Below are 27,690 nucleotides of genomic sequence, written 5' to 3'. Positions count from 1 at the left end.
TTGTGAAGGAGAGAAAAGGGGTACAGCAACAGAGAGGCTCTTTATTGCTTACAAAATACAGCCATGTTTTAACATTTGAATTAACTAAAAATTTTCCCTGGCATCTACATCACATTACACTAAAGCAAAACATGTTTTGATTATCAAAGTATAAACCAAAATCATTTTTTCCATCACAAGGGACGTTTTTTTTATTCATCAGACTAATCCTTATTAGGGATTTCTTAAGACTATTTTCTAGCAACAAGATCCATGAGGGCACAGGTGATTTTATCCATATTTGAAGAGTAGCGAGGATCCCTCTGCATCCTGCTGTCTTGTTCCATGTGCAGGGGGGGTACAGAGGAGTGAGAGTCAAAATAGTTCTCAGGCGGAGGCTTGTAGTCATGAGGACGCATAGGCTCCAGATAATCAGGTTGGTCATCTAAACCAGAGAAAGTGTAGATTAGAGTGCAAACCAAATTTTCCTGTAAATCATTGAGCACACTGAAACCACAGATTTATTAATAATTAAGACATTAGGAACCTTTAAGAGATTACTTATTAAAACAACTTCACAGAAATAATAAAAGTGAATAATTTAAGCATAAAAGCTTAAAAGAATGGAATTCTTTTAAGCTTAAAAGAATAAAACTAGACAATTCTGACATGGAGGACTTTTAATCCTTTGAGACTAAACTATTTTACCAACTACAAAAATTGATCAGACCAAGTCAAGTTCAATAAGATACTCTTTTTCCATTCAAATTTTCCAATTTCCTTTGAGATCGAGGCTTGTAGAGTAGACCATGTTTTAAAAACATGCAAATTGAACAGAAAAACAGGTCCATCCCTTATTAATGGGGGAGTCGTTGTGGTCTTTTTTACTGCATGTGTGTGGTCTTAATTCTTCTTTTATCATGAATCTGTACCCATTAGTGTCTGTTCTGCCGTACCTTTAAAACGACCTGTGCTGGAGTGTCTGGGTTCCCCATGGTTGTATTCATGGAACCGCTGTTCTGGAACCTGTTCACGCTGATTCCAACCAAGTCTGTGGCCATTGTTGAAACCAAGCTCCTCTGATCGTCTGCGGTCAGGCTCCTCTCGCTGGGGTCTGTCATACTGGTATGGTTGAGGAAGCTGTGGGTCGGGTATTAAGTCGCTGTTATTTATAGAGACAACTGCTCCACTGTGATCTTTGTAAATTGGTGCTTTGCTCATTTCAGTTTTTCCACACATCTTTTCATACATCAGAATAAGACAATTTCCTCAAGACTTAAAGGAATAGTACACCCAAAACATGATAAGCCTTCATTTTCTACTCACCTCCATGCTGAACAACACTCTGGAGTACTTTTTTGATATCTCAAATGCATCTGGAGATCTGGGAGGCTTCTTGCTGTCTCCTGACATTCAAATAATGGAGGTCTATGGTGCCCGAGACAGAAAGGTCCATAAAAGTCCACAAAAATGTGTCAATATTCCTCCATACTGCTCGTCCAATGTATTCCAAGTGTCCTGAGTGGGTAGCATCCAGAATTTACTCGAAACGAAGTCATTTAGAATGTTTTTAGAGCATAAACAGTAGTGTATAGGATTTCCTGAAAGCGCGCACCTGCGCGATCCCGACGCTACGGAAGCCGGCAGACCAAACCAGCGCATTCAGCTCGGCAAAGAACTCATGCTCTTCCTCAACACTGAAGTCCTCAGACATTTTTCTTTCGTTGTTTCTTTCTTTGCACAGGTAAACAGCACATTTCTTCTTCTACGCTTGCATTATCGGCAGAGCAGACGCTGAATGCGCACTTTCATCTGGTTTGGTCTGCTGGCTTCCGTAGCGCCGTGATCGCGCATGTGCGCGCTTTCAGGAAATCCTATACACTACTGTTTATGCTCTAAAAACATTCTAAATGACTTCGTTTCGAGTAAATTCTGGATGCTACCCACTCAGGACACTTGGAATACATTGGACGAGCAGTATGGAGGAATATTGACACATCTTTTGTGGACTTTTATGGACCTTTCTGCCTCGGGCACCACAGACCTCCATTATTTGAATGTCAGCAGACAGCAAGAAGCCTCCCAGATCTCCAGATGCATTTGAGATATCAAAAAAGTACTCCAGGGTGTTGTTCAGCATGGGGGTGAGTAGAAAATGAAGGCTAGTCATGTTTTGGGTGTACTATTCCTTTAACTCCTTTATTATCCCCTTCATACGATATACATTTCTCAAGTTCCCCCTGAATTCATTGCACATATTTCCACACTGATTAGAGTTTGAATATCAAGCTTACAAAAGCACACAGAATAACAAAGGAGCAAAAGAAGAATGGGTGGTTGTAGGAAAGATGGATGGAAACAAAAACAGACAGATCGACACATTTGGATAAACTAATGATAGATGGATTATGGACAGACTGACTTGATATGTAGATGGAGGAATAATGACAGTATGGCCTAAGTTGGGAGGAATGAACATAAGGAATGAAGAGATAAAAGGAGAGACAGACCCATGGATGAATTGTGACAAAGGATGAGCAGATTGATAAATAAAGATGGATGGAGAAACAGCTGGTGGATAAAAAATGAACAAAATGTGGGATTTTTTTTATAATGTAAAAGCATACCGCAGCTTTCTCCATCTTTCTGGCCTTAAATTCTTCCAGAAGGCTCGAAAGTTTGCTCTTTAGAAACTCTGCTTCTTCTGCATTCTCAATTTCAAATTTTTCCTGTAAGAAAAAAGGATTTTAGAGAAGCATGTATTTAGCACCTATTTCCCAACCATATCCAGAGTTCTGATTAAAATTAAAAAGAAAGATCACATCTGTCCTATCCTGGCTTCTCTTCATTGACTTCCCGTTAAATCCAGAACAGAATTTAAAATCCTCCTTCTCACACATAAAGCCTTAAATGGCCAAGCTCCATCTTAAATCAGAGATCTGATTGTTCCTTATGTCCCCAACAGAGCACTTCACTCTCAATCTGCAGGTTTACTAGTGGTTCCTAGAATTTCTAAAAGTAGAATGGGAGGCAGATCTTCTGGTTATCAAGCTCCTCTGCTGTGGAACCAACTACCAGTTTTAGTCAGTGAGGCAGACGCCCTGTCTGCTTTTAAGGGTAGGCTTAAAACTTTCCTTTTTGATCAAGCTTATAGTTAGAGTGGCTCAGGATATTTATGCTGCTATAGGCTTAGACTGCTGGAGGAAATGGGGAGTCCTTTTTCTTCATTCTGCTCCATTCTATCTCTATTCTCCCGCTCTAAAGATTTTGTTAGTTCAATCTCTAACGCTGTGTTCTCTCTGCTTTTTCTCATAATAGCTTCATCTGGTCTCTTCCTGTTTGGCTGTGACTCCATCCTGGAGAAAAATATCAGCTGTGCTGCTCCCATCAACACCTTTGTTTATAGATATTTGAGCTCGGCCTAGTTTTCAGTGTAGTCCTGTTTCCCTGACTGTGACTGGCTGGATGTGCTCACTTCGTCCTCTGACGTGGGATCAGGTTGGTGCTCATCTGCTTGGCTGTGTGTTTCCTGTACGAGGCCGCCTTTGGAGTTGGTTACTTCATATCTCTGCTACTTTCTGTATGTCTGCTTCTGTCTCCTTGAACCCCAGTCGGTCTTGGCAGATGGCCGCTCACATTAAGTCTGGTTCTGCTGGAGGTTTATTCCTGTTAAAAGTGAGTTTTTTCTCTCCACTCCAAACATATAAGTATGTTTGGAGTGAGGGCTTGCCTTTGAGTCAATGAATTGATGCAATCAGCTGGTTTTCCTTAGATAGAAAACTTTGAATCAATTTGACTGTATGATCTGGTTGAATTGTCTCTGTAAAGGGCCTTGAGAAGACGTGTGTTGTGAATTGCCACTATATAAACTAAACTGACTTGAATATACAGTACATACAATAACTCAGACAGTTAAAATGTTCAAAGTGTGAACAGTCGTACCAGAATCTCAAAGATGCTCGTCTTTTCAGAGCCTCCTCGGCTGTAGCCTTCTCGAACATGTGGAGGCTTTAAAACAAAAGCATCAACATGAGATCACAACAGCGGTAAAATAGCCTAATTTCATTAAATCTTGGATCTTGACTTTAAGAATCTTAAAAAAAAATTGACAGCATTTCAAGAATTAGCCAACCTGTGATTCTCCATAGGGGATGTCTGGTCTCCCTTGTGCATCAACTGGTCGAAGATCTACACCAGTTTGAGTGTATGAACGTCCATAGTCATCTCTGTACCTTAAAGCAGATTTAACAATATAAACATTTGGTCCAACCAAAGATCAAAAAATAGGTGTTAGGGAGAGGGTTTCCTGAAAAATCCATCTATCTATTCTTTACACTCACATGTCCTTTGCCATATTTACTTCCTCTGGAGTGGCATCAGAGAAACGGCTTTTTCGTCTGCGCTGTCCTTCCTCATCTCCGGCGCTGCCTTTTAGGAAGCGCCTGAACGGCTCTGGTATATTAGAGATGGTACTGGGAACTTCTCCATGTGTCTGAGCTGGAGCAGCTCTCCCTCTGTCAAATGCATCCTCTAGATATGGGCCCTTCCTCTCATGATGATAATCTTTAAATATGTCAAACAAAGGCTCACGGGATAGATCGCCTTCGAAGGGAGCAGATAAGTTTCTCATCTTGGCTTCTGGTTCATTTGACCCTAGTCTTCTCATACGGTCATATCCCCCAGACTCTCTCTCCAGAGACCATCGCCGATTGCCCTCTTCTGTGTGTGACATTTGCGGTGAGGGCTGGTATTCTTGAGAACGAACTTGCCCACGCCGAACTTCATCGGAGTAGAACTGCTCTAGAGGATCTCGTTCTGGGTATGGTCTCTTAAGGGATGAAGCTTCAGGTGGGTAATCAAGGGAACAAGGTGTTGTGTTCCTTAAATCGTAATCTTCCCTCTTTCTGCGAAAGTCCTTTAATTCAGGTAAGAGTGGGGGGACATCTGGAAAGGATCTCTGAGGGCCGGTCTGCAGCCTATCAGGTCTCTGTCTCGGTTGAACTGTAAAAAGAAATAGAATTTTTAATGGACAATTATCTATGAACAATAATGTAAAGTCCTATCAAATAGAAGCACATTGTTTTAGTTTTAACGTTCAAATGTCTTTAGGGGAAACAAGAATAAGCAAACATAAATAAACGAGTTATATTTCCACATTTCAGTTTGGATGCCCAAAGCTGAGACCAACAAGTGGCCTGCAGCTTATAAAATGTGTTCAAAGGATCTTTGCTTCCAACCATCGTGTCTTTGTGCGACGCAGAAAAGGTGAACAGATGGACTCTACAGGCCTGGTTCCCACCGTGAAGCATGGAGGAGGAAAAGTGATGTTGTGGGGATGCTTTGCTGGTGACACTGTTTAGGATTTATACAAAATTGAAGGCATACTGAACCAGCATGGCTACCACAGCATCATGCAGCTGCATGCTAATCCATCCGGTTTGCGCTTAGTTGGACCATCATTCATTTGTCAACAGGACAATGACCCCAAACACACCTACAGGCTGTGTAAGGGCTATTTGACCAAGGAGAGTGATAGGGGGCTATGCCAGATGACCTGGCGTCCACAATCACCAGACCTGAACCCAATCGAGATGGTTTGGGGTGAGCTGGACTGCAGAGTGAAGGTAAAAGGGCGAACAAGTGCTAAGCATCTCTGGGAAGTCCTTCAAGACTATTGGAGGACCATTTCAGGTGACTACCTCTTGAAGCTCATCAAGAGAATGCCAAGTGTGTGCAAAGCAGTAATCAAAACAAAATGTTGCTACTTTAAAGAACCTAGAATATAAGACAGATTTTCAGTTGCTGCATACTTCTTTAAGTATTAAATTCCACATGTGTTCATAGTTTTGATGCCTTCAGTGTGAATCTTCAATTTTCATAGTCATGAAAATGAAGACAACTCTTTGAATGAGAAGGTGTGCCCAAACTTTTGGTCTGTAGTGTGTGTGTGTGTGTATATATATAAAATATGTCAATCTAAGCCGTGTAACAACATGTTAGAAATTAGAATGCTATGAAAAATTAAACTTAACAACTGAAGAGTTTTGAAATTTACACAAAGGATGATTTTATTTAACCAATATTTTGATTGGTTAATAATAATAAAAATATGTCTATATTCAACAGAGGAGGAGGATCAGCTTTGGAAAAAAAAACATGAGTTAATAAATTAAACTCATGTTTATTTGTGGTTATTTTCTAATCAAATGCAGAAACCGAAAGAAATTTTCTTTAAATGTAATTTGAAAATAGTAAAATTTTTAGGTTTAGGAAAGGTTCTAGGTTTAAGAAAATTTCCTAAAGCAGTTGGAGTAGCAGTATCAATAAGCTTTGATTGTAGGCTACTCCACATTAGTTTAAAATATTTCTCAAATTATTTATGATTAGTTAGAAAATATTTGTTAGAACAAATTCTCTGTATTCTAGTTTTCTTTAGGGACTTAGGGACTGTTTATCTTCACTGAGAAAATGGGAAAGCCTTGACAAACCTTGATTTTACTGAGAGTTGCAATTTTACGCAATTCATTCAACAGACCAAACTGTATTAATACTGAGAACTTTGTTATTGAGAGAAGTACCTCTTCATGCAACTGACAACTAAACTGAGTTGTTGATCAATATAAAACTGAAAAATCTCATCTTCAAAACAACTAATTTGCAGGAAGATTTTACTGTACCTCTGGAGATGTTCAGTCTTCCTTCCACCCCCTTTCTCAACAATAGCTGAAACAAGTATGCGAACAAAAGTAAAGTTACAAAATATGAGGAAAAAATTAAATCTTTAGAGTATTTTCAACATATCAGTTTTTGTGTATGTCTGACTTCCGGCATCCCTCGTCCGTTCTGTCTCTCTATTATCTCTGCTTTGGCTCGCATGATCTTTCCTCCTTGGGTATTTATGGTGTTACCGTCCCACGTCACCAAGTCCGGACGTTTTAACTCCTATGAAAGCAAAGGATTTGTTAATATGTAGATAAAAAGCAGAAGAGATAATCAAGAGTTTTTGCTTTTTTTTTTTTTTTTTCAACACTTTACCACATATTTTTGTCGGTGTTTACGACCAATCACATGGCAGACCATTTCTGCAAGGTTGGTTGTCTGACTGCACAGCTTGCAGACGTATCTGGCACCAAACTGCGGATCATGGTTCACAACTTCCTCCAAAAAATTCAAGCCTAAGATAAAAGCATTAAAAGTACATACTTTATATACAATCCCCACAATAAGAGGAAAAATCTGTGCCGTGGTATTTACCAATTATCGGCTCATCAAGATTCAGGTACTCCAGGTAGTGTAAGATGTCCCTGAACTTTGGTACGATGTGTTCTCGGACAGCCTTCCCTGAGAACCCAAACACAAACGGTTAGTAGAAGGACAACGCAAGAGGACAAATAGGTTAGAAATGTAGCTTTTTTTTTAGATCTACTACAATTACAGCTCAAACCTCAGCAGAGAAACCCAACATAGGGGTGTACTTCTAGGAGGCATCATAGCCATCTGGTTTAAGCAGACTAGAGCTGTTATAATGAAATGTTGTTTCATTTTAGTTGGGGTTTTTGTGAACGACCTGCCCACATATTGACTTAGATGATGGGTTTGGTCAATTGAACAACCCTCACAGCTTTCTTTGGAACATTTCTATATGATAAAAATGCTCATCTAGGGATGTTCTTTCAATTCAACAAACTGGACACCCTCCTACGCCTGGTGCAGGTCGACGAATGTGCACATGGCTTAAATCACATTTTCTGGACATCCTCCGTGTTTTTTACCAATGTTTGAACAGAGCGATGAAGAAGGCATTGATTTTCTTGTTCAGGGGTGTAGTATCCCTTCTGTGGAAGATGTTTATATTATTTATGTCAGCTGTTCCCATCCAGGCATCTGTACACATGATTTGGATCCACATTTTATGAGACGCAGTTTAGAGCCAGAATGTTTAGTGGACTGAGACATTGAGAGATTTTAGCTCTGGTCTGTTTGTCATAACACACTAGAGTCATGCCAATGCCGCTGTATATGAAGCACCATTCTGTAAGCCCATGACGCACAGCATCACACCTAAATAAAGGTGCATTCCAATTCAAGTCATAAGTTGGAAATACCAACCTAGGAAATTTCCACTGGAACGCCTCCGAAAGTCAGAATTATGAATTGGAACGTCAGGGAAACACCTGACCTCAGCATTCGGAAGGCCCGCTACTCGCAACAGTAATAAAACTGTTACTTTTACAGTTTTTAGGAATTCTTTCCATTTTATGTGACATTTAGGCACCCGCTACTTTTCACTGTTTAAAAGATTGTTGACTGTGTCCGAACGGTCACCCCAACCCCTACAGAGCACTATACAGGTGTTATACCATTCTGTAAGAATGACCGAATGTCCAGTGTATGAAATAGTAGAGCTCTCAAACTTTTCATCCAAGTACCTTGAAAAATAGTGTACATCGATGGTCAGATATATCCCAGCATGCTTTGCAATGGCTCTCCTCGCAAAGCACCACGGGATTTTTGGGGGGTTGAGAGAGAACAAAAATGGAGGCACCAACGTTTCATGTGGTCAACGGGGAGCGAAAAGTAGTGATGGCTTGTCCTAATGATCAGTTAACTAAGTGCAAGACACTTTATATAGTGATTGAGGGATTAGGGCCCGCATTCGCACACAGCGGGTGAAGAACACTAAGGCCCACAAGCAGGAAACTACAACACTATCACCAAGGAGATCACGTCACGCTGACTTTCCAGTTAGGGGAATGGAACGCAGATTAATACTCCAACAGTTACGATCTCACCCTCTACAGGAAGCTCTTCTTCTTTGGTTAAATACTTTTACCTCAGACTTTGAGGAGCTGACTTTCATCTCAGCATGTTTTTTGTATGTTTGGCGACAGCTGGGAGTGGTGGTTATGTTTGGAGAGGCACTTTAGATGAGGTGGTCCGGGCTTCTCACCCCAGACCCCGTGGAAAAGTCAAAACATGAATTATCAAGAGGAAGTGTGGATTTCCCCCCTTGAACATTCATTCTGAGACCTTAACTGAGACAATGGATAGACTGTTGCTCTGCAAAAAATCTTTTCAAGTTCCAGCTAGTCACATGATGCTGAAAGAGCAGCAGATGTCCATTTATATACTAATTTCTTGGCAGACGACAGCTTCAGTTGAATCAGCTGTTACCATCACGTCTAACCAACTCAACCACAGGGCACGGCCATATGAATCCTTAAGCCACCATCCAGTTTCAGGCTCTGACACTGCCGAGAAGCTCTTTTATCCATCCAATCCAGATCCGTCTTGAACTAATGTTGGCTCATTTTCTTTATGATCTTCATTTTCATCAGGTCGTTTGTTTCAGTCTTTCATAATCAGATGAGGGGACCCTTGTTGCTGGATGGTAAAAAAAAGGTGTGATAGCTCATCTAGCTAACCAGCCCATACACCATTGCTCTACTATAAACATGGAGACCCACAATACCAACAACACAGACAATAGATTGAAAGAAAATGTGGGCGTGCTTTTGTGGTGCAGTGGTTAGCACACACAACCCACGTACGGAGGCCTTAGTCCGGGTTCGATCCGGCCTGTGGTCCTTTGCCGCATGTCTCCCCCCCGCTCTCATACCCCCTTCCCTGTCAGCCTACTGTCCAAAACAAAAACAAACAAAAAAACAAGCTAAATTATCTGTGTGGGAAACCATCCCTCAAACTTCCCTGCTGACTCTTAGTTGGCTTTTAAAAGTTAGCGTTACAAAACTGTTGGAAAATTTTGCCTCTGACCCTTTATACAGCTTAAAGTCTTTCCATTATATTCCAATAAAGAGCTGAGATTATAAAAAAAAAAAAAAAAAAAAAAAAAAACACAACATCTAAAGCTCTTTGGAGCAATTCAGCAAACCATCTGTTTAAATGAGATTTCTCACAAACTTGCAAAACTAAAGCCAGCATGGCAGGGGTTAGGTGTGTATCAAAACATCTTTAGTTTTGAACATAATGGTGTTGTTGCACACCTTTGCTTATTTTTACATTCCCGAGAACAGGAGCTGAAAGAGTTTTCTAAAACCAGCCAATGTCGAGTCAATAAATGTTACTTGTAATCACACCACTTAAAATAAACGGAAAGCCTGTGGATCAATCAGTGCTTCTTTAGGAGCCGCAGCAGATCCTGAATGGGACCGCAGAGTCGCTGCTTACAATGCTTACCAAGTGTTCTGGGGAATAAAACCAACCAGTGATTTCAATAAATGGTGTTTATGGCATTTCATCCTACAAAACCATAAACTAGGACCCTGTGTGCACAACTATTAGGCAAAACGTGATCATTTTCATACATATAACGTACTTGGATAAGATTTGGTCTAATGCCCCCTATATCACATTGTGCATAGGTAATAGTCAATGTCTACTCTTTAGGCAAGATGGACCAAAACAAAAATGTAAACAACTTTGAAACGTCAAAAATAGCTCAACAAAATCTCTGCTGGGAAAAAAATATATCTTAAAATTACTCAGACATCGGGAGTGATCGGAGAGAATATTTTGATGCAAAAAAGGTTGGAGAAACATACTGAGGAACAAATTTAAGAAAACAAATGAACTTCCATAGATTTAAGAACCAAACGTGAAGTAACTAGAATCGCATTCTTCTTGAGTGAAGTTGAATTTCAAATCCACAACCTACCTGGGATGCCCAGAAGTACCAGATGTTCAGTGCTTAGAGACAGGGCTGAGGTATTGAAGGTGGAAACTTAACCACCACTGAAGAATAAATGGTGAAACATCTGAAGACAGATCATGAACTGATGTGATCAGATGGACCGGATAGACGAGAACCACAAGTGTGAGGGATTGCCTTCAAGTCAATGAGTCGATGCAATCAAGTAGTTTTCATAGAAAACTTTGAATCAATTGGACTCAATGATCTGGTTGATTGTAAAGTGCCTTGAGGTGATGTGTTCTGAATTGGCGCTATATAAATAAAACGCTAAGATACCAGCAGAGTAGATAAAGCACTGCTATCAGCGGTCATCATTCGAGATGTGTGAGATCAACCTTTTTAGGGTTAAAGGAATCATAATCCCCGAACCTACAGGCAGATTTTAGAATACTTTCTTCAAGCAGTAAGGCAAAAAAAAAAGTCTCAATGAAGAAACCCATGAACTTTCTGCATCATGCCGCTCCATCGCATCCATCAAAGTACTGTAGAAAGTGGCTGGTTAGGAAAATCCTTCAAGGTGAAAGAATAATGACTGGCTGGCTGCAGATGGGACCTACAGTCATGGCCAAAGGTATTGAGAATGACACAAATATTACATTTTCATATGATCTGTTGCCATCTGGTTTTCATGTGTGTACGTCAGATGTTGTCATCACATACAGAAATACAATTGCAATCTTATTATGAGTAACAAAATCTTTCAATGACAGAATGAGTTAATGCAGCAAGTCAATATTTGCAGTGTTGACCCCTCTTCTTCAGGACCTCTGCAATTCTCCCTGGCATGCTCTCAATCAACTTCTGGACCAAATCCTGACTGATAGCAGTACATTCTTGCACAATCAATGCTTGCATTTTGTCCTAGAATTCCTAGGTTTTCGTTTGTCCACCCGTCTCTTGATGATTGACCACACGTTTTCAATGGGATTAAGATCAGAGTTTCCAGGCCATGGACCCAAAATCTCTATGTTTTGTTGCCTGAGCCAGTTAGATATCACCTTTGCTTTATGGCAAGGTGCTCCATCAGGCTGGAAAGGACATTGTTCATCACCAAACTGCATTTGGACGGCTGGGAGAAGTTGCTCTCGGAGGACATTCTGGTACCATTCTTTATTCATGGCTGTGTTTTTAGGTAAGACTGTGAGAGAGCCGACTCCCTTGGCTGAGAAGCAACCCCACACATGAATGGTTTCAGGATGCTTTACAGTTGGCATGAGACAAGACTGGTGGTAGTGCTCACCTCAGCTTCTCCGAACAAGCTGTTTTCCAGATGTCCCAAACAATCGGATTCATCAGAGAAAATGACTTTACCCCAGTCCTCAGCAGTCCACTCCCTGTACCTTTTGCAGAATATCAGTCTGTCCCTGATGTTTTTCCTGGAGAGAAGTGGCTTTTTTGCTGCCCTCTTTTAGACCAGGCCTTGCTCCAAGAGTCTCTGCCTCACAATGCGTGCAGCTGCACTCACACCTGCCTGCTGCCATTCCTGAGCAAGCTCTGCACTGCTGGTAGCCCGATCCCGCAGCTGAAACACTTTTAAGAGACGGTCCTGGCGCTTGCTTGTCTATTTTGGGCGTCCTGGAGCCTTTTTGGCAACAATGGAACCTCTCTCCTTGAAGTTATTGATGATGCGATAGATTGTTGACTGAGGTGCAATCTTTCTAGCTGCAATTCTCTTTCCTGTTAGGCCATTTTTGTGCAGTGCAATCATGACTGCACGTGTTTCTTTAGAGATAACCATGGTTCACAGAAGAGAAACAATGATGCAAAGCACCAGCCTCTTTTTAAAGTGTCCAGAGGTGTCATTCTTACTTAGTCATGACAGATTGATCTCCAGCCCTGTCCTCATCACCACCCACACCTGTGTTAATGGAGCAATCACTGAAACGATGTTAGCTGGTCCTTTTAAGGCAGGGCTGTAATGACGTTGAAATGTGTTTTGGGGGATAAAGTTAATTTTCTAGGCAAAAATTGACTTTGCAATTAATTGCTGTTACGCTGATCACTTTTTATAACATTCTGGAGTATATGCAAATTGCCGTTATAAAAACTGAAGCAGTAAACTTTGTAAATATTAAAATTTGAATCATTCTCAAAACATTTGGCCATGACTGTACACAAAAAGTAGAAAACACTTCTGAACAGTCTTGGAGACTGTGGTTGCAAAAAAAGTGAATCGTCAACATCTCATGAAAATTGACAGACACAGAATGTAAAGGCTGTGGCTGTAATTAAAATGATTCATATGAATCAATTATTTTTTGCCACAAATTTTTCAACGAGTTGAATAACATTTTTACTTAATAATAGTTGCCCAATAGTTGTGCACACAGAGCTTAAACATCACTGTTACTTTTTGAAATAGTCTGATGTTTATCAATGTTTATTTTTGTGCACACAGTGGAAAAGGTGGACATTTAGTTTGCTGCTGCAGGCTTTTTATTTGGAAAGAAACAAAATCAGACTCTGATGCTCCAAATCAAATCTTTTTTGGGTGGATTGATCGTTTAAAAATGAGGCCCACTTACCCTCAGCAACAAGGGCATCCTCTTTCTGCCAGGGATAAAAGGAGAACAGTAGATATTAAATGAACGGATGCTGAACAAAGAACATGACTCCAGCTTTTCACAAAAAAAAAAGGCAGAAAAATTGTTAGATCAGAGAAAACAAACATATTTCATAATCATGCTTACCAGAGAAAAGTATTTTCATCACACCCAGTTATACAGAACCCACCTTTACTCACCTGACCTGTATTTGTTGCAGTCATTTTGCAGAAGGTCTGCAGATGTATGCAACCCCACATGCTCAGGTCAAATCAGCTTTGTGGGCACATCACATAAATGAAGCAGGTATGTGTACACGAGTTCTTCAGCAAACTGATCCTGATGATACTCTGGAACCTTTAACTTTTATACCAACCAACCAGAGAAAGCTGTGAGTTTCTTGTTTATTTTAAAAGCTCCACTTAGCTAAAAAATGTCCCCTTTTATACTTACTAGTTAAATGTCCAGGTAGAAGTGTACGGAGATCCTTCGTGAAAAGGAAGGATCACAGAAGATTAAATCGAAAACGATTTATTCTCTTGTGACAATCAAGTGAACGACAAAGTTCCAACAACATCAAATGCAGCAGAAGTAAAGTCCAAAGCAATTACTGCAGCCAGAAATGAGACTGAAGATGATGGCAGCTCACTGTTTCCACTGCCTTTCAGAAGCCAGATTTTTTATTTTTTTTTATCCCGTGAAACTGTTCGATGCACATTTACCTGAGAAAGGTCAGTCTCCTCAGTGCTCTGTCAGAGAAGGGTCTTCTAAAACTTTCCCCTGGAATGTCAGGAGAGGTTGTGTTCATCTGGATGTCGTGCATTGAGCCACCAGCAGCGACAGTGAAGATTTGTTTGCCAACATTTTTTTTTTACATTTACTTGTTCCAAAAATGAAGTTCAAGGATATTTTTCAATGAAAAGAAAAAGACCTATATTTAAAAAAAATTATGTTTAGTACGTTTATCCAGAATTAGCCTAGGTTGGAGTCTACTTTCAGAGTTTCCAGAGCTGTCAGGCTGCCGGCTCTGCTGGATATTGGAGTCAGGTCTCCCCTCTTATTGCTGCTGTAACATCCACCAGTAAAGCAGTCATTTTCCTTTTATTTATCTTTCACAACAATTAGTTTTAAGATGATTTGAAGTGCAAACTAAATGTGTATTCTCATGTTATTATCGCCACCTGCTGAACTGAAGATGTACTGCACTTTTTCTCAAGGTGGTTCTGGAAGTTGGGCTCCTGCCCTGAGGTGTTCTCACGAATGGTACGGTACTGAGACAGTGCTCAAAAAATCCACTTCTATATAAAAAAAGAAGAATTAACAATAATAAATCTTCATATATATAAATATTATTACAATTACAAGACAAAAATTAATGCCTAGATGTTATATTATTTATATATATATATATATATATATATATATATATATATATATATATATATATATATATATATATATATAGATATTAGTGGTGGGCATAGATTGATTTTTATTTTAATCTAGATTAATCTCACTGTAATCTTGGAATTAATCTAGAATAATATCGCTCATTTGAATTCTGCCAAAGGCATTCATGATGTATGTGCGCTACCTCAAGAATTTAAATGAAAAGATTTACTTATCACATGTAATTTCGTCTTCTTACTTTAAATTTTAACAAAGTCATAATTTTTGTTTTTACTCGTTTGTTACTGTATTTTCACTCAAAATAGTGTCCCACTTCCAATTATAGATGTCCTCTGACGCACTCGTCGCCTCAATCAACTTCTGATCTTTAGCGGCTTTTTCCATGGCGTAATGGTCATGTTTTCTCCTTATGATAGACCGCCTGGCAGGTACTCTTTAAGATGGGTCACCTGTGGCCGCCTGGAGAACAAGCTTGCTGATGGGCTCGCCTTTTGAGGTTATCCACTGAGCGAGGAGATTTGTTAGCTTGGCTGATAGAGCTGTGCTTATAGCTGCATCCATGTCAGCACGTCACGTTCGATGTGGTAAATTACAGTACGCCTACACAGGTTGGAAGACTGATTCCTTCACACCCACAGATATACATCCATGCTAAAACATCAAGGTGAGAGTCATTATTAGCATAGACCCAGCTCCCAACCTAACTTTGAGAATAGATTGACGATAATATTTCTTTTTTTCTTCCATTTTCAGTTATTTTGAGGACCAGAACCAGAAAAGTTTGGGAACTACTGGTGTTGTTCCCACATATATGGTTCCGAGAATGCACTGGCCGTATAGGATATTTTAGGATTACCTCAATAATTCCAGCATCAGAAAAGTGAAAGCCAGACGAATGGATGTATAATTCAAACAAAAGGGGTCTGCTGCTGGAGTGAATGTTGCAGATCAGGATAGATCCTCCCAAAGAAATAAAACGTATCTTAGGTGTAAACTTCCAATACTTACCTAAATGAATGCATGTAATATCTTCAGGGCTTGTGGAAAAGAAAACTTGCAAGGTTCTTTTTTATAAGAGGTGCTGACAATAGACATGTGAGACGAAGTCTTACTCTGAGCTGGTTGAAACTTTCCTCAAGAATGAATATATTCGGTGCAGCAATCACAACGTGAAGCAGAGCAGCAGCTACAGAGGAAGCTGGGTAGTCCGGATCAAGCAGGAATTTATCTTCTCAAGTTTCCACCTCAGAGTTTGTGAGCAAACCAACGTATTTTATACCAAGCGAGTGGAAAAAAGGAGAAATGGCTGACTTGGTGGTCCATTAAGAATGATTAAACACACAAAAATCTTAAGCGTATTGGAAAAGTTTTTCTTGCTTGTTTCCACAAAAAGTCCCACCATTTCTTTCAATCTTCAAGCTCCATATTTTTCTTCATGTGATAATGTAACAACATAGGTATATACAAATCTGCTTTTCAGTTAAATAAAACAACTATTTTTATTTGTGTAGTTTGAGCAAGAATTGGATCCAACAAGTATAATTTAAGGAAACTAAATATTTAACCTTTTTATGAAGCTATTTTCATTGCTCAGAACTAAAATTCTAAAACTGACTAAATAAATGATTGCTAATCATCTGTATTTGAGGGAAGAAAAAAAAAATTTGCAATATGTTTACCTTTAAATGCCCCGGAGAGGTCAGGTGTATCTTGTAGAGGCTGTTACCTTTTAAGGACTTTTCACAGACCTGTTTTAAACAGAGGTGAAGTCTGAGTCAGGTTGGACATCATTCATTAAAACACAAACATATTTTTTTAGAGTAAAAGGCAATTTGTGGCTAACTTATAACAGGTTTGTTTACCATCAGAGATTCATTTTAATTACAGTGCTATACAAAAAATTGGAAGAGTTTTCTAATTAAGGAGTCCTGTTTCAAAAGGGATCAAAATGATTAAAATTATCAAAAAGAGGCTTGTGCATTTTTATTTCTGTTATTCATTTTATTTCCAATGATGCCCTCACAGGATGCAGCTATATTGTTTTTAACACCCATCTTCTCTCAGTTAAAAAAACAAAACAAAAATAAATTTAATATTGTAATAAAAATCCTACTCTGTCCCCAACCCTTCAGAATAAAAGAACTACTAGATAGATAGATAGATAGATAGATAGATAGATAGATAGATAGATAGATAGATAGATAGATAGATAGATAGATAGATAGATAGATAGATAGATAGATAGATAGATAGATAGATTTACTTTTTTTTTATGTCTGGCATTCAAAAGAAGCAGACAAACATGAACATTGCATTTTAACTCAGGCTATCTTGGGGGGGAAAAAAGTATCAATTTCCAGACATAAACAGAATGCTAAATGCTAAAACTAAACGATGGCTAGCTATAATCACGGTATAAAATCAAATTTAGAAATGTACAACTTAATTTTACCTTTGCCACATCTCGGATACGCACAATTAAATCTATTTAAGCAACATAACCCACAGTCTATACACTTTTATATTTGCAAACCGTATAATTGTCATGCCTGCCTTGTAGGCTAACGCTAGCCTGGCGAAGCTAACCTTATGAACCATGTTGCATGATCGCTTTCACTTCATTTCCAGGCTTCATGCTCAGTCGCTGCTGCAGTGGTTAACTCACCGTGCATTCAATAAAACCATCGTCCTCTTCGTATGGTGTTTCCAGGTGATCCATCATTTTTAACGATCACTAACGAGATATTTATTAGCTTAGCAACTGTTTACCTGAAAGCAATTCAGCCTTGCTATTTTTTTCTGCAATGTTGCAAAAGATTGCACGCCAATTTGAGGCTGTTAGTACTAATTTAACAATATAAGATGCTCTGAAAACATGTTACAATGGATATGGAAAAACGAAACGCTTCATAATTCAGGCTACTTCCTGGGTGTTAGTGCAGCCTCTTCGAAAGCTCCGAAGGGGCGGGATTATTTGAATCACGCGCTCCGAAAATGAAAAAGCAGCCCCGATGAAAAAAACAAACGTACACGCAGAAAAAAAAAATTCTGAAAGGAGGACTACGCCCCCTTCTGGTCGAACTTCAATTGGTCAAACGACAATACACACTAAAAATCTTTCACTTCAGGACTTTATACGTTTTTTTTTTTATATTTATTATATTTTGTATCACGAAGCATTTGCTTTAAAGGGACACAAAACTGTTTTTAGTGTAGCTCAGAGAACTGCTTCCCTTTTCTTCACTGCATGACGCATTTGTTTGAAACTAAAAAGCATCACAGTAAACAAGAAAACACACTTCTTCACATAATGTGTAACACTACAGGTAAAATATATACCCAAGCTACTTGCATTTGATCTGGTTGTTAAAAGCAAATCATAAACAGTTATGATTTCTTCAATATTTACAAACTGTGTTTACATTGAGCAAAGATCTCACACAGTCCATTCACAAAAAGGCTTTATGAAAAGCATCAACAGACATGATTTGCTTCACAAAACTCAGATTTCTACGTTTTCTGAGAATCCTAAAATATACTTTTTTTCCATCAATACACTTTATAAAATTAGTGATTCCAGCTTGAGTGACTGCCATAGTGATCTCTAACAAAAAGCTTCATACACGCATGTGTGGGAAAAAAAATAAAAGGCATATTAGCAAATAAATCCAAATACTGGGACACATGGATCATCACACTCTGGTGCAAAACATCAAATCCCAACACTTTAAAGCTGTTAAAGTCAGACTGCAGGGGTAAACACATGAAAGTCCTGCCATACAATCGTAACTTATCCTTAAATTAAAAAGCCGAGTTTGGACATGGAGATGTAGACACTTGGGCTCAAGAGACACAAATAAATAGTCCAGTGGAGATCGGCAAGAACAGATGCTTTGTTCACATGAAAGGTTTGCTGAGGCGGTGAGTGGGCCGTCATTTGGAGGAGTTGCGGCGTCCTTCTGAAAGATTACTGAGACGCAATCGCAGCTCTTTTCGGACCTGAGACACCCTCATCAGTTTCCTCTTGTACTCCTGAAAAGTTTTCCAACAAAAGATAAATTAGAAGCTGTGTTAAAAAATATATATATATTATTTGACTTAGTTCGAGCTTCATTAAAGCCCATTATCACCACAAATACTACAATCTGCATCAAACGGATATTTAATATTTATATACAAAAACACGTGCGCTGAATATGAATTCTGAAGAAAACACTTTTAAAGTTTAATTTATTACAAAAATACCATGCGTCAGTATGTTTATAAATACATGCCCTTGAGACTTAATCTCATCTTTAAATTGCATTGGTATTCAAAAAGTATCATTTAATTCTGCTGTATTGCCTTGGATCAACTACTCTTATTCAAATGTTGCATTTTTTACACATTAAAGTTAAAGTTAATTTGAAGAGTTGTATAATAAAACTGGCCTGCTGCTGTAACTAGCATTGGATTAAATAACATGGTTGCAATACAGGGGGGAAACTTTTTAATGCACCTCAGTCAAAAAATATTTTTAAAAAGTATATTTTTTTTTTATCCATTACCCAAAATGAATTTGCTTTTTTTAGCTGTCTAATAAGTAAAACTGGAAATTCTTCTGCTGTAGTGGGTAAGTTAATTATGATTACCAAGCCACAGAACAAAATAAAAGCACGCAAACTTTTCAGTCTTTTATTTTCATTTTTATTAAACATTTTAGTGAAAACATGCGATATACTTCTTCCTCCTGGATTCCTGTGGATAAAAACTGCACGCCGCTGTCATAACAAAAAGAAGCACGGTTACTGGAAAACAATTTTGTTTTTTGTTTTGTCAGAGATCACGGAGTGTAAATACTTACCATAGGAGGAATTTAGAACCTGTGAATTGGACTAAAAGAAGTAACCTGAAATCATTTCTTAACAGTTGGACACTTCATTTGAGGAATTATTTTTTTATACACAAGTTGAAACTCAAGTTTCCCTTCAGATGTGAAATCAACTTTAATCTCACTAATAATACAAATGAACCCTATAACTGAAGAAGAGTATCACAAATGTGATTCAGACAGAAGAGTGAAATACTAGTAAAGAAAAACAGGAGTGATGTACGCACTTCAAGTTTCTGCTCGTTCTGGGCCAAGCCATCCTTCTGGCTCTGCAGGAAGGCCGTCAGCGTTCGGGTAAGCTGCCTCCTGTCATCGATCTCAGCGGCCAAGCGACCGCTGTAGTCGGCTAGGAGCATACAGGCTTCTTCCACCATCCTGGACAGCCGCTCGCCCGATTCTTTGTCTGAAACAAAAAGAAAAAAAAAAAAAGGGCAAAACTCGCTTTGAAATGTTGCAAAGTGCAGAGCTTAACGCTACACATTAGAATAAGGTCACTAAGCCATATTTAGTTTACAATTTGGCAACAACATTAGGATTTATTCTGGATATACAACTCCATATTTCTCAGCGACAGATCTGTGAGGAGGAATGGGCCAAAATCCCTCCTGCATTGAGTGCAAACCTGGTGGAAAAACTACAAGAAATGTTTGACTTCTGGAATTGCAAAAAAAGGCTACTGTAACAAATATTGACATTTATTTTCTCAGGTGTTCAAATACTTATTTGCAGCTGTAACTTAAAAATAAATAGTTTTTAAAAATCCTGTATTGAGATTTCTGGAACTTTTTTTTAGATCATGTCTCTCACAGTGGACATGCACCTACGATGACAATTTCAGATCCCTACATAACTTCTAAGTGGGAGAATTAGCAAAATAGCAGGGTTTTGAAATACTTATCTTCCTCACTGTAAATGATTACATATTTTGTCACCCAAATACTTAAATGGGCTATATCTTGCAAGATGAACTTTTGGGGATTCAAAACTTGATATGTTACTTTTGGTCATTCTGCACAGATTGAGTAATCCTTAACAATAGTTTTCTACCAGGCAGCTCCACCCACATCTCTAACAGGAGTCGCTCTGATTTCACCCTCGCAACGGGCCATAATATTTTCCTACTTTTGTTGTACATTTCTCTTTTGCCCTACTATGGGCTCCTACTAGTGCGCCACATCAGATTCAAGAAACGTTCTTGAGTAAATAATCATGAATGATCCTGATAAAAAAAAAAAAAAAAAAGTGTCCCATAAGGGAGAAATGCTCATGAGAAATGCAGCTATGCATAATTACACTGCACTGTTAGACGTAAAAATTTTAATTATTTTATCTGAAATGGTGTGAAAAACATGTGTAGAAAAACCAATACAGTCAATGAATGACCTTATGATCAGGGTTAAAACAGAAAACCCACTGTTTAAGTTACTACCTCTACAAAATCAATCATATTTCTTGGCTATGACCTCCACCTGCACCTACTTTAGAATACTATGGAAGTGTTTGTGAAGATGTTTTGAAACAGCTCCCTGACGCCGTCATTTGAGAAGTGTGAGAGGTGCTTGGCTGCAGTTTTTAGGCACAAGAAAACCTCAGCACTGATCTCGGGTCAGAGAGGTCTGCTGCCCTTCGCTCAACTTAAAATTGTACTTGCGCTTCTATGTGTAGCACCATATATACTCTGTGCAATTTGCCAAAACTGTTCACAGAAACATTTAGTTTTTCTGCACACTTTGCAAAAAGCCTATCAGTCATTTTGCATGACTTGCTTTAGCCAGTCTTTGAAAAAAGTAAAGTGAATATTCCATAAGTACATTTTCAATCTGGGAATCTTACTTATCTTAAAAGGTATAGTGGAGAATTTTTTGCAATTTTTTTTAAAAGACCCGCCCTCTCGATAAAAAAAAAAAATGCACATGCACGACCCTGTACCCGTGAGGGAACGCCTATTAAGCGTGTGCAAAAGCCCATTTCTCCTACTGTAAACAGTTTAGAAGTTGCTGTATGTATCGTTCATACAAGCTTACTTTCTAAAAGAAGATATGCAATTTTTCCACCATGTCTGATTAACCACCGGTAAATGAAAATGGGGACAAGCACGTAGGACGGCCTTATGTAAACATATCACTAGAATGATTGACAATTAGGGGGACAACTTATTTTGATGATCCATCCGGAAAACGAACATTCTCCACTATACTTTTACGTCCAGCTGACAGAATGAAACAGCACATCAAAATATTAATATCACGTTAGTTTAACAAAAATATTCAATGTACTTGATTGGATTTTTCTATTGAACTCAATAGTCTGAGTTAATAAACTTAAAATATTTCAGTTTTATAGATTGAGTTATAAAGTTTTATAGTGAGCCAAACTTGTGAAAACATACAATTTACCCCGATCAGGCCCAAAATGACTAGTTTCAACATATAAGGCGGGTCCAAAATGACATGTTATGAAAAGCAAATCAGCCAGCAGAACCAATTGATTCCATCAAAGTCACCTCAGATCCAACCATACAGTTAAACTTTTTATACAGATTTTAAAATTAAACAAACTTCAAAGGAAAAAAGTCAGCATCAGTGGAAAATTCCCAACATATTGAAGGGATGATGAAAAATGTACAACCTTTTACCATCCTGTATAAACCCTGATGATGTAAATAATTAATGCGAGGTTGCCATCAACCAACAAAACAACAACATTCTGCTTAATCTACTTTAAGTGCAATTGGAGGGAGAGGGGGGATGAAAAATAAATGTTACTTCTTCATACCTCTTTTCAGACATTTTCCATTAATCGGTGTCAGTTCTCTGGCTATATATATTTATTTATGGCTGTATCTTTATTTATGTTCAGGTGAAATGAAGTTTAGTGCTAACCAGTCTCTTTTTATGTGTATTTGGTTGTTTATTTTGTTTTTTAAGTTGATTTATTTATTGTTGTTTGTCAAAAATTGTCTGAAATAAAATTATTTTAATTCATTCATTTCATTCATAATAACATGGACACTTGCTTCCAAGTAAATCAAATGTAGCCATTTAGTGAAAAACTGGATCATTCATAAAAACTGCTCATTGCTGAGAGAAGATTAGAAACAGGAGAAAAAATGTGAATGTGACATTTTCTCCAAAATCACCCATACGAACAATTTAAGAACAAATTTGTTCGTACAAATGCTTCTTGCATGAGGCCCACTGAGTCGGTGTGAGGTCCATAATCCTCTTCCCCCACTGCAATGTTATAGATGGGAGCTCTGAACCAACACACTTTACCTTGGCCAGTACCAAAGTAGACTCAACACCTGTTTATTCCTTGAACAAAACACACTGTGATCGACAGGAAACACCAGTAAGTTAATCAGACTTTGATCAAGCTCTATTCTTAAGTGATGTTGTGCTAGCTAAAAAGTTACAGCATTACTTCGCCGTAGGTGAAGTGTGCATAAAATTTACGCTGCCGAATGTCTAACTGCTGATGCTGTGTTTGATTTCAAACTGTTGTAAAAGTTTATTCAATGGTATGCGAACAGCTTCACGTAGCTCATCCTAGTGATTTCAATGATTCGGGCAGCATCACAGTAAAACCAAGCGTCTTTGTTCGAATTGGAAAAACAAGACTGGAAAATAAGCTATATTCTGTGATAAATTAATACTTTATGGTGCAAAAGGCAATATTTCATCATACATATGAACAGAGATTAATTTGGATGGCATAAAAAGCTTGGTATCACAGAATTTTTAAATTTTAAGTCTTTTATAGCTCCACAACTTAAGGCTGAATTTTCTGCCCATTCCTCTCAGACTGACTGAATAGTGAGAACCTGTGAATATTAATGTCCAAATCTCGCTGTTGCTTGTGAGCTGGATTCATGTTGGGACTTTGACATTCTCGGATGTGAACGTGTCTGAACCACTGCATCCTAACTGGCTTAGACTGCTGGAAGGTGAATGTCTGAACAGGACTGCCCTTTCTTCACTTTCATCCCCCTTCTCAGCCTTCTTATACATAACAGCAGCCCTCCTGCAGCCAGATGCTCTCACCATCATGTTCCATAATGAGGATTTGTTAAGAATTGCTGGCCAAGTTAGCCGTTTTAGCTACACAAATTATTTTGCATGTCAACCAGAATATTTTTGCAGTTTGTTCTACATGATTTATCAACAGATTGCCTTACCTGAGGTTAGCATCTCTGCAGCTGCTCCAAGAAGACAAATAAAATGTATAAAAAAGAAAGCAGTTTCCCTGGAAAAACTCAATTAAGTATATAACAAGCATAAAACAATTTGTCTTAACTGAAGGAATCCACCTGGTCCTCTATTGTTAAACATGTTATGGTAAAAATGTACGTTAGGTCTCCAGTGTTACTCTTAACTTAAGGGAGGAGCTTTGGGCCCTTCTTTCTCCAGATTGGCTCGTCCAGTTGATGCCAAAAGGCTCATTTTGATCTCATCTCACCAGAACACTTTTTTACCAAGCCTCTAAATCTGTTAAGTGTGACATGTGCCTTTCTGAGCAGAGACACATTTCAGGATCTTAATCTATCACCTCAATTGTGGTCCCCGCTACCTTGACATCAATAAGCTGCTTCTGAGTAATTCTGTCCTGAAGCCTCACTGTTTTCTGACTCATTAATGCAGAAGTTGAGCTCTTGAATGTAAACCTGTAATAGGTAGGATCCCTCCAATCTTTTTGGGTTCTTCGCATGATAGATAGAGAGGTTTCAAAATATCAGAGTGAAACAAGTTGAGTGCTTTCTTAAAGGGACAGGACTCATTTACCACCTTTGAGCACAAACAGATTATTTTCCTGCTTGGTTGAGGATCAAATCCAAATTGATATAAATGTTATTCCAATTTATTTTCCAGATTCTTTGTTTTTTGGAAATATGTTGTCTCTGTTACCAAAACTGCAGAGGATCAAAAAAAGAAATATTGTTCCCTGAAGTGTCTTCCTGACTACCTGTGATCCTGTGAAGGAGCGCCGTGTCCTGGACCTCGGCAGGAAGAGCAGAGATGCGCTGACGCAGGACCAAGTCACTGGAGGCTGCGTTCTCGAGCTCCTGCAGGGCTCGAATTAACTCTGCTGTCTGTGTGCAGAAGAGGATAAAAGTCAGGTCAAAAACAGAACATGAACTTATTATATATTTAGGCCAAATCACAAGAAACAATAAAACATATTTATTAGCATAAATAAAACCTTAAATACTACTGAAAGCATTTAGCATTTTCCGCTTCCTTTGTTCATTGATGCTCTTTTCAACGTCACCTGTGGAGGATCAGACGGGGAGCTACGAGAGGCAAAGCCTTCATCGACTGGGTGGATCTCCTCATAAGATCTTTTTTTGGGTTTCTTCTCCCCGTCTGCAAATTTGAGGTAAGAAACACGAAAAATTGTAAAACAGGATGAGAAATAAAACAAAGTTCAGAGGTTTGTGAGCGTTTATGGGTTGCAGCTGAACTTACAGAGAACCTGAGAGAGCTGCTCCAGCAGGCTGTTCTCATACACAGCTCTCTCCTGCCAGATGGATAGAACCCGACCCAGCTGTTTCTTGCAGCCCTCCTCGCCCTCCCTGTACAGAGAAATGGCAAACAAATTAACATTCAATTCAGTAGGTGGAAATAATTTAAATACTGGACAAACCAGGAGCAAATTTATACTTCCAAGCCTGCCAGTTTTATTTGGGAAAGTCAAACCTTACCTGTTCACATGTTTGAAAGCTTCCACAATGACCGGCGCAAAGTCTTGGGTGAACTCCGGTCCTTTTCTCTTACTGTTCTGAATGACGTCGTTAGCCAAGTAAAGGAAGGTCAGCTTGCGGGATACCTGAGCTGCATGAAGATGTAAAAACATGAACGGAGCAAGTGAATGTGAGGTGGAAACCAAACACTGCTTCCAACATACAGTATCCACCAGCTGAAGGCCAGTAATAATTGTTCTTGATCAAATCAGGGCTCATTAAAGCTTTACATTTTCCAAAGTGGATTCACTCAAATGAGAACCAGAACAACAGTTTATTAAAATGGAGTGCAACATCTGTAGAAGATAAAATGAAATATTTAGTATATGTATGCATATTTACCCATAGAAATAAACCGATAAGCAATTTTTGAATAGTTGGGAATAAAACGATTATATTTCTGCTACAAAATCATTAAAGTAAGAGCTAGTAATGATCAAAACTTACTCTTAAATTTGATGTATAGTCTAAATATGAATCATCAGTCTTACAAATAGAATTTGTTCCAGTTTAAAGAAATATGAATCAAACATCAAAATATATTTGTATTATTTCTGGTTTACCAAATTGTAAATCGTAAGATTTCGGTCTAAAGTTGTTTGCCAATTTTTTCGCTTTCGTTTGGTTTTATTTGTCGTTTGGCTTCATGTCACACTTAAAAAGTACTCAAACTGGTAAAAAAAATAAATTGTAAAAGGTTGTTTGAGTAAAATGAAAACAAGAAGTGTTTCTATTTAAAGACTAATGATGTTTTGACTAACTGAGGTGAGAATAAATCTAAGGAGAGAAACCAGCTCTATCCTCCCCTGTCTGTCAGATCCACCTGAAACTACAAAATCCACCTGAGATATCATTAGGACGCTGCACTGGATCCCTATAGAAAAGTCCGCTATTAATAGCAGCTCTTAACATGGCCACAACAATTTACTCTTTTTAGTTTACAAAATAAAAAAACATTAGCCTTTTGCCATGACTAAACTTTATAGAGACTTTGTTAAATAGCTGAAATACAGATTTAGCATGTAATAGAAACAGATGGAGCAAACTGCATTAGACCCTCATCTTCTTTAAACATAATATTTGAGGTCATTTGCATCAAGTTTCTGAAATAGTTTATCATCTTAATTCAGTATTCTAACAATATTTCTTTTGCATCTTAACTTAATAAAAAATGCATGATCATGTCAAGTTTTTACCCTAAGGGAAAATTAAATCTGTTGATGTTTCTCCAGGTACTACCTGCCTTGAGTCTCCTAAGATTAAAATAAAATATATGATTTAGCTATTTATTTACAAAATTAAAAGTGATCCCTCTTTATCAATAATCATTGATCTTTATTATTAATATTACTTGTGCCACCAAAATCCCAAAGAGTGAACTAGTAGGGTAACTTAATACTTTTTGTAGCTAAAATATCATACCCCAATTAGCTTCTATTTAATATTTAAGAAAACACATTAAAACGTGATAATTTAATAAATATTTTTTTTTTTTTTTATTGAAAACAAAAAAAATCTTTACCAAAATCGTACATCTGTTAGTATCATTAATCATATCAATCAACAAATCATAACTAAAAACATTATTTTTATTATTATTGCTATAATATAGTTAAAGAAAACTGGTCCAAATATAAATATTCATTATGGTTAATTAGGAATAATTGATATTCGGTTAGAAAACTAATATCCAACATGATGTCTTCTAAAAGTTTGCTGCATTTTTCGTAAATAACTTATCTTAACTAGCTTTAGCACGATCAATTGAAAGTTAGCATGTTGAAAGCAACAAACCAAACAATAAAATTAAATTAAGCTAAACTAGTTCAGTTTAGAGTTAGCCTGAGCTAACCTGCAGCCACATGGAAAGTGTTGCAGTTGTTTACTTCAACTTTACCTTTCTTCAGTTCGTTGAACCACACAGTGACGATAGTCTTCGAGTGTTTTCTGTGGTGGATGAGCCAGAGCGACAGCGTTTGCACACTTTGCTGAGAGTTGCTAAGCTCGGATAGTTTTTTCTCTAATGCCGCCTCGGAGAAAGCAGACATCTCGACCAGGTGAGTAGAAAGCACTGCGGGAGGCAGCTTTAGGCTCCTCGGAAAGGCCTCCTCTGTATCGGGCTAATCGATCAGCTCATTAATTATTGGCACCTTTTAAAAATGCTACAGCAAACGGTGGATAGCTGTGAGCAGTTGTTCATGCTAACCAGCCACCGCCGCCCTCTTGCTGGAGCTCCGAGGTCTTCGCGAAGGGGGCGGAGCTACGCTTCCGCTTTCTGCTTAGATGTTGCGTTCAAGTCTAGAGGAAATTGCAGAGTCTCTTCTTCTTTGTTAGATTGGGGGATTGCAGACAACTTATAGGTGCATACCGCCACCTACTGTACATGAGTGTGTAGCTCTATAGTTCCACCTACTATATTCTATTTTTGTGTTAAGTA

General features: G+C 38.3%; 2 protein-coding genes across 3 annotated transcripts; both read right to left on the bottom strand.

Annotated features, from left to right (window-relative positions):
• Positions 1 to 21: 21 nt before the first annotated feature.
• si:ch211-13c6.2 (uncharacterized protein LOC100000125 homolog) lies at positions 22 to 17,597 on the bottom strand. 2 transcript variants are annotated; one of them, XM_038288924.1, is made up of 13 exons: positions 17,309 to 17,597; positions 16,323 to 16,391; positions 13,216 to 13,240; positions 7,234 to 7,320; positions 7,015 to 7,154; positions 6,802 to 6,921; positions 6,657 to 6,702; positions 4,320 to 4,980; positions 4,112 to 4,211; positions 3,922 to 3,987; positions 2,607 to 2,708; positions 936 to 1,119; positions 22 to 424 (listed from the first exon to the last, which is right to left on the bottom strand). In XM_038288924.1, exons 1-13 carry the CDS (start codon positions 17,363 to 17,365, stop codon positions 231 to 233), a joined length of 1,851 nt encoding a protein of 616 aa, XP_038144852.1. In that variant the 5' UTR covers positions 17,366 to 17,597; the 3' UTR covers positions 22 to 230. The 2 variants fall into 2 exon arrangements, with proteins under 2 accessions (XP_038144852.1, XP_038144853.1); XM_038288925.1 differs by lacking the exon at positions 13,216 to 13,240 and having other exon boundaries at positions 17,309 to 17,378.
• Positions 17,598 to 17,766: 169 nt separating this feature from the next.
• On the bottom strand, positions 17,767 to 27,529 carry LOC119785961 (regulation of nuclear pre-mRNA domain-containing protein 1A-like). The gene is made up of 7 exons (XM_038288957.1): positions 27,151 to 27,529; positions 25,215 to 25,344; positions 24,979 to 25,085; positions 24,782 to 24,876; positions 24,476 to 24,602; positions 19,741 to 19,916; positions 17,767 to 18,675 (listed from the first exon to the last, which is right to left on the bottom strand). The coding sequence occupies exons 1-7, from the start codon at positions 27,299 to 27,301 to the stop codon at positions 18,577 to 18,579; spliced, it is 885 nt and encodes a 294-aa protein (XP_038144885.1). The 5' UTR covers positions 27,302 to 27,529; the 3' UTR covers positions 17,767 to 18,576.
• Positions 27,530 to 27,690: the final 161 nt, after the last annotated feature.

Source organism: Cyprinodon tularosa, unplaced genomic scaffold, assembly GCF_016077235.1.
Source record: "Cyprinodon tularosa strain WSP-4 unplaced genomic scaffold, ASM1607723v1 ctg26, whole genome shotgun sequence".
NCBI classification, from domain to species: Eukaryota; Metazoa; Chordata; class Actinopteri; order Cyprinodontiformes; family Cyprinodontidae; genus Cyprinodon; species Cyprinodon tularosa.
The sequence above is the reverse complement of the archived record's forward strand: the minus strand, read 5'-3'. Positions and strand labels throughout refer to the sequence as shown.

Bases quoted from the DNA above. Each gene is read 5' to 3' on its own strand.
- si:ch211-13c6.2 (XM_038288924.1), bottom strand. From the start codon at position 17,365: ATGATGGATCACCTGGAAACACCATACGAAGAGGACGATGGTTTTATT. The intron at 4,212-4,319 runs GTGAGTGTAAAG...ATCTGCTTTAAG, and splicing joins GTAAATATGGCAAAGGACAT to GTACAGAGATGACTATGGAC. The intron at 3,988-4,111 runs GTTGGCTAATTC...TTTGTTTTAAAG, and splicing joins TCCCCTATGGAGAATCACAG to CCTCCACATGTTCGAGAAGG.
- LOC119785961 (XM_038288957.1), bottom strand. From the start codon at position 27,301: ATGTCTGCTTTCTCCGAGGCGGCATTAGAGAAAAAACTATCCGAGCTT. The intron at 25,345-27,150 runs GTAAAGTTGAAG...ATCTTCATGCAG, and splicing joins GTTCAACGAACTGAAGAAAG to CTCAGGTATCCCGCAAGCTG. The intron at 24,603-24,781 runs GTGACGTTGAAA...TTCTGCACACAG, and splicing joins CCCCGTCTGATCCTCCACAG to ACAGCAGAGTTAATTCGAGC.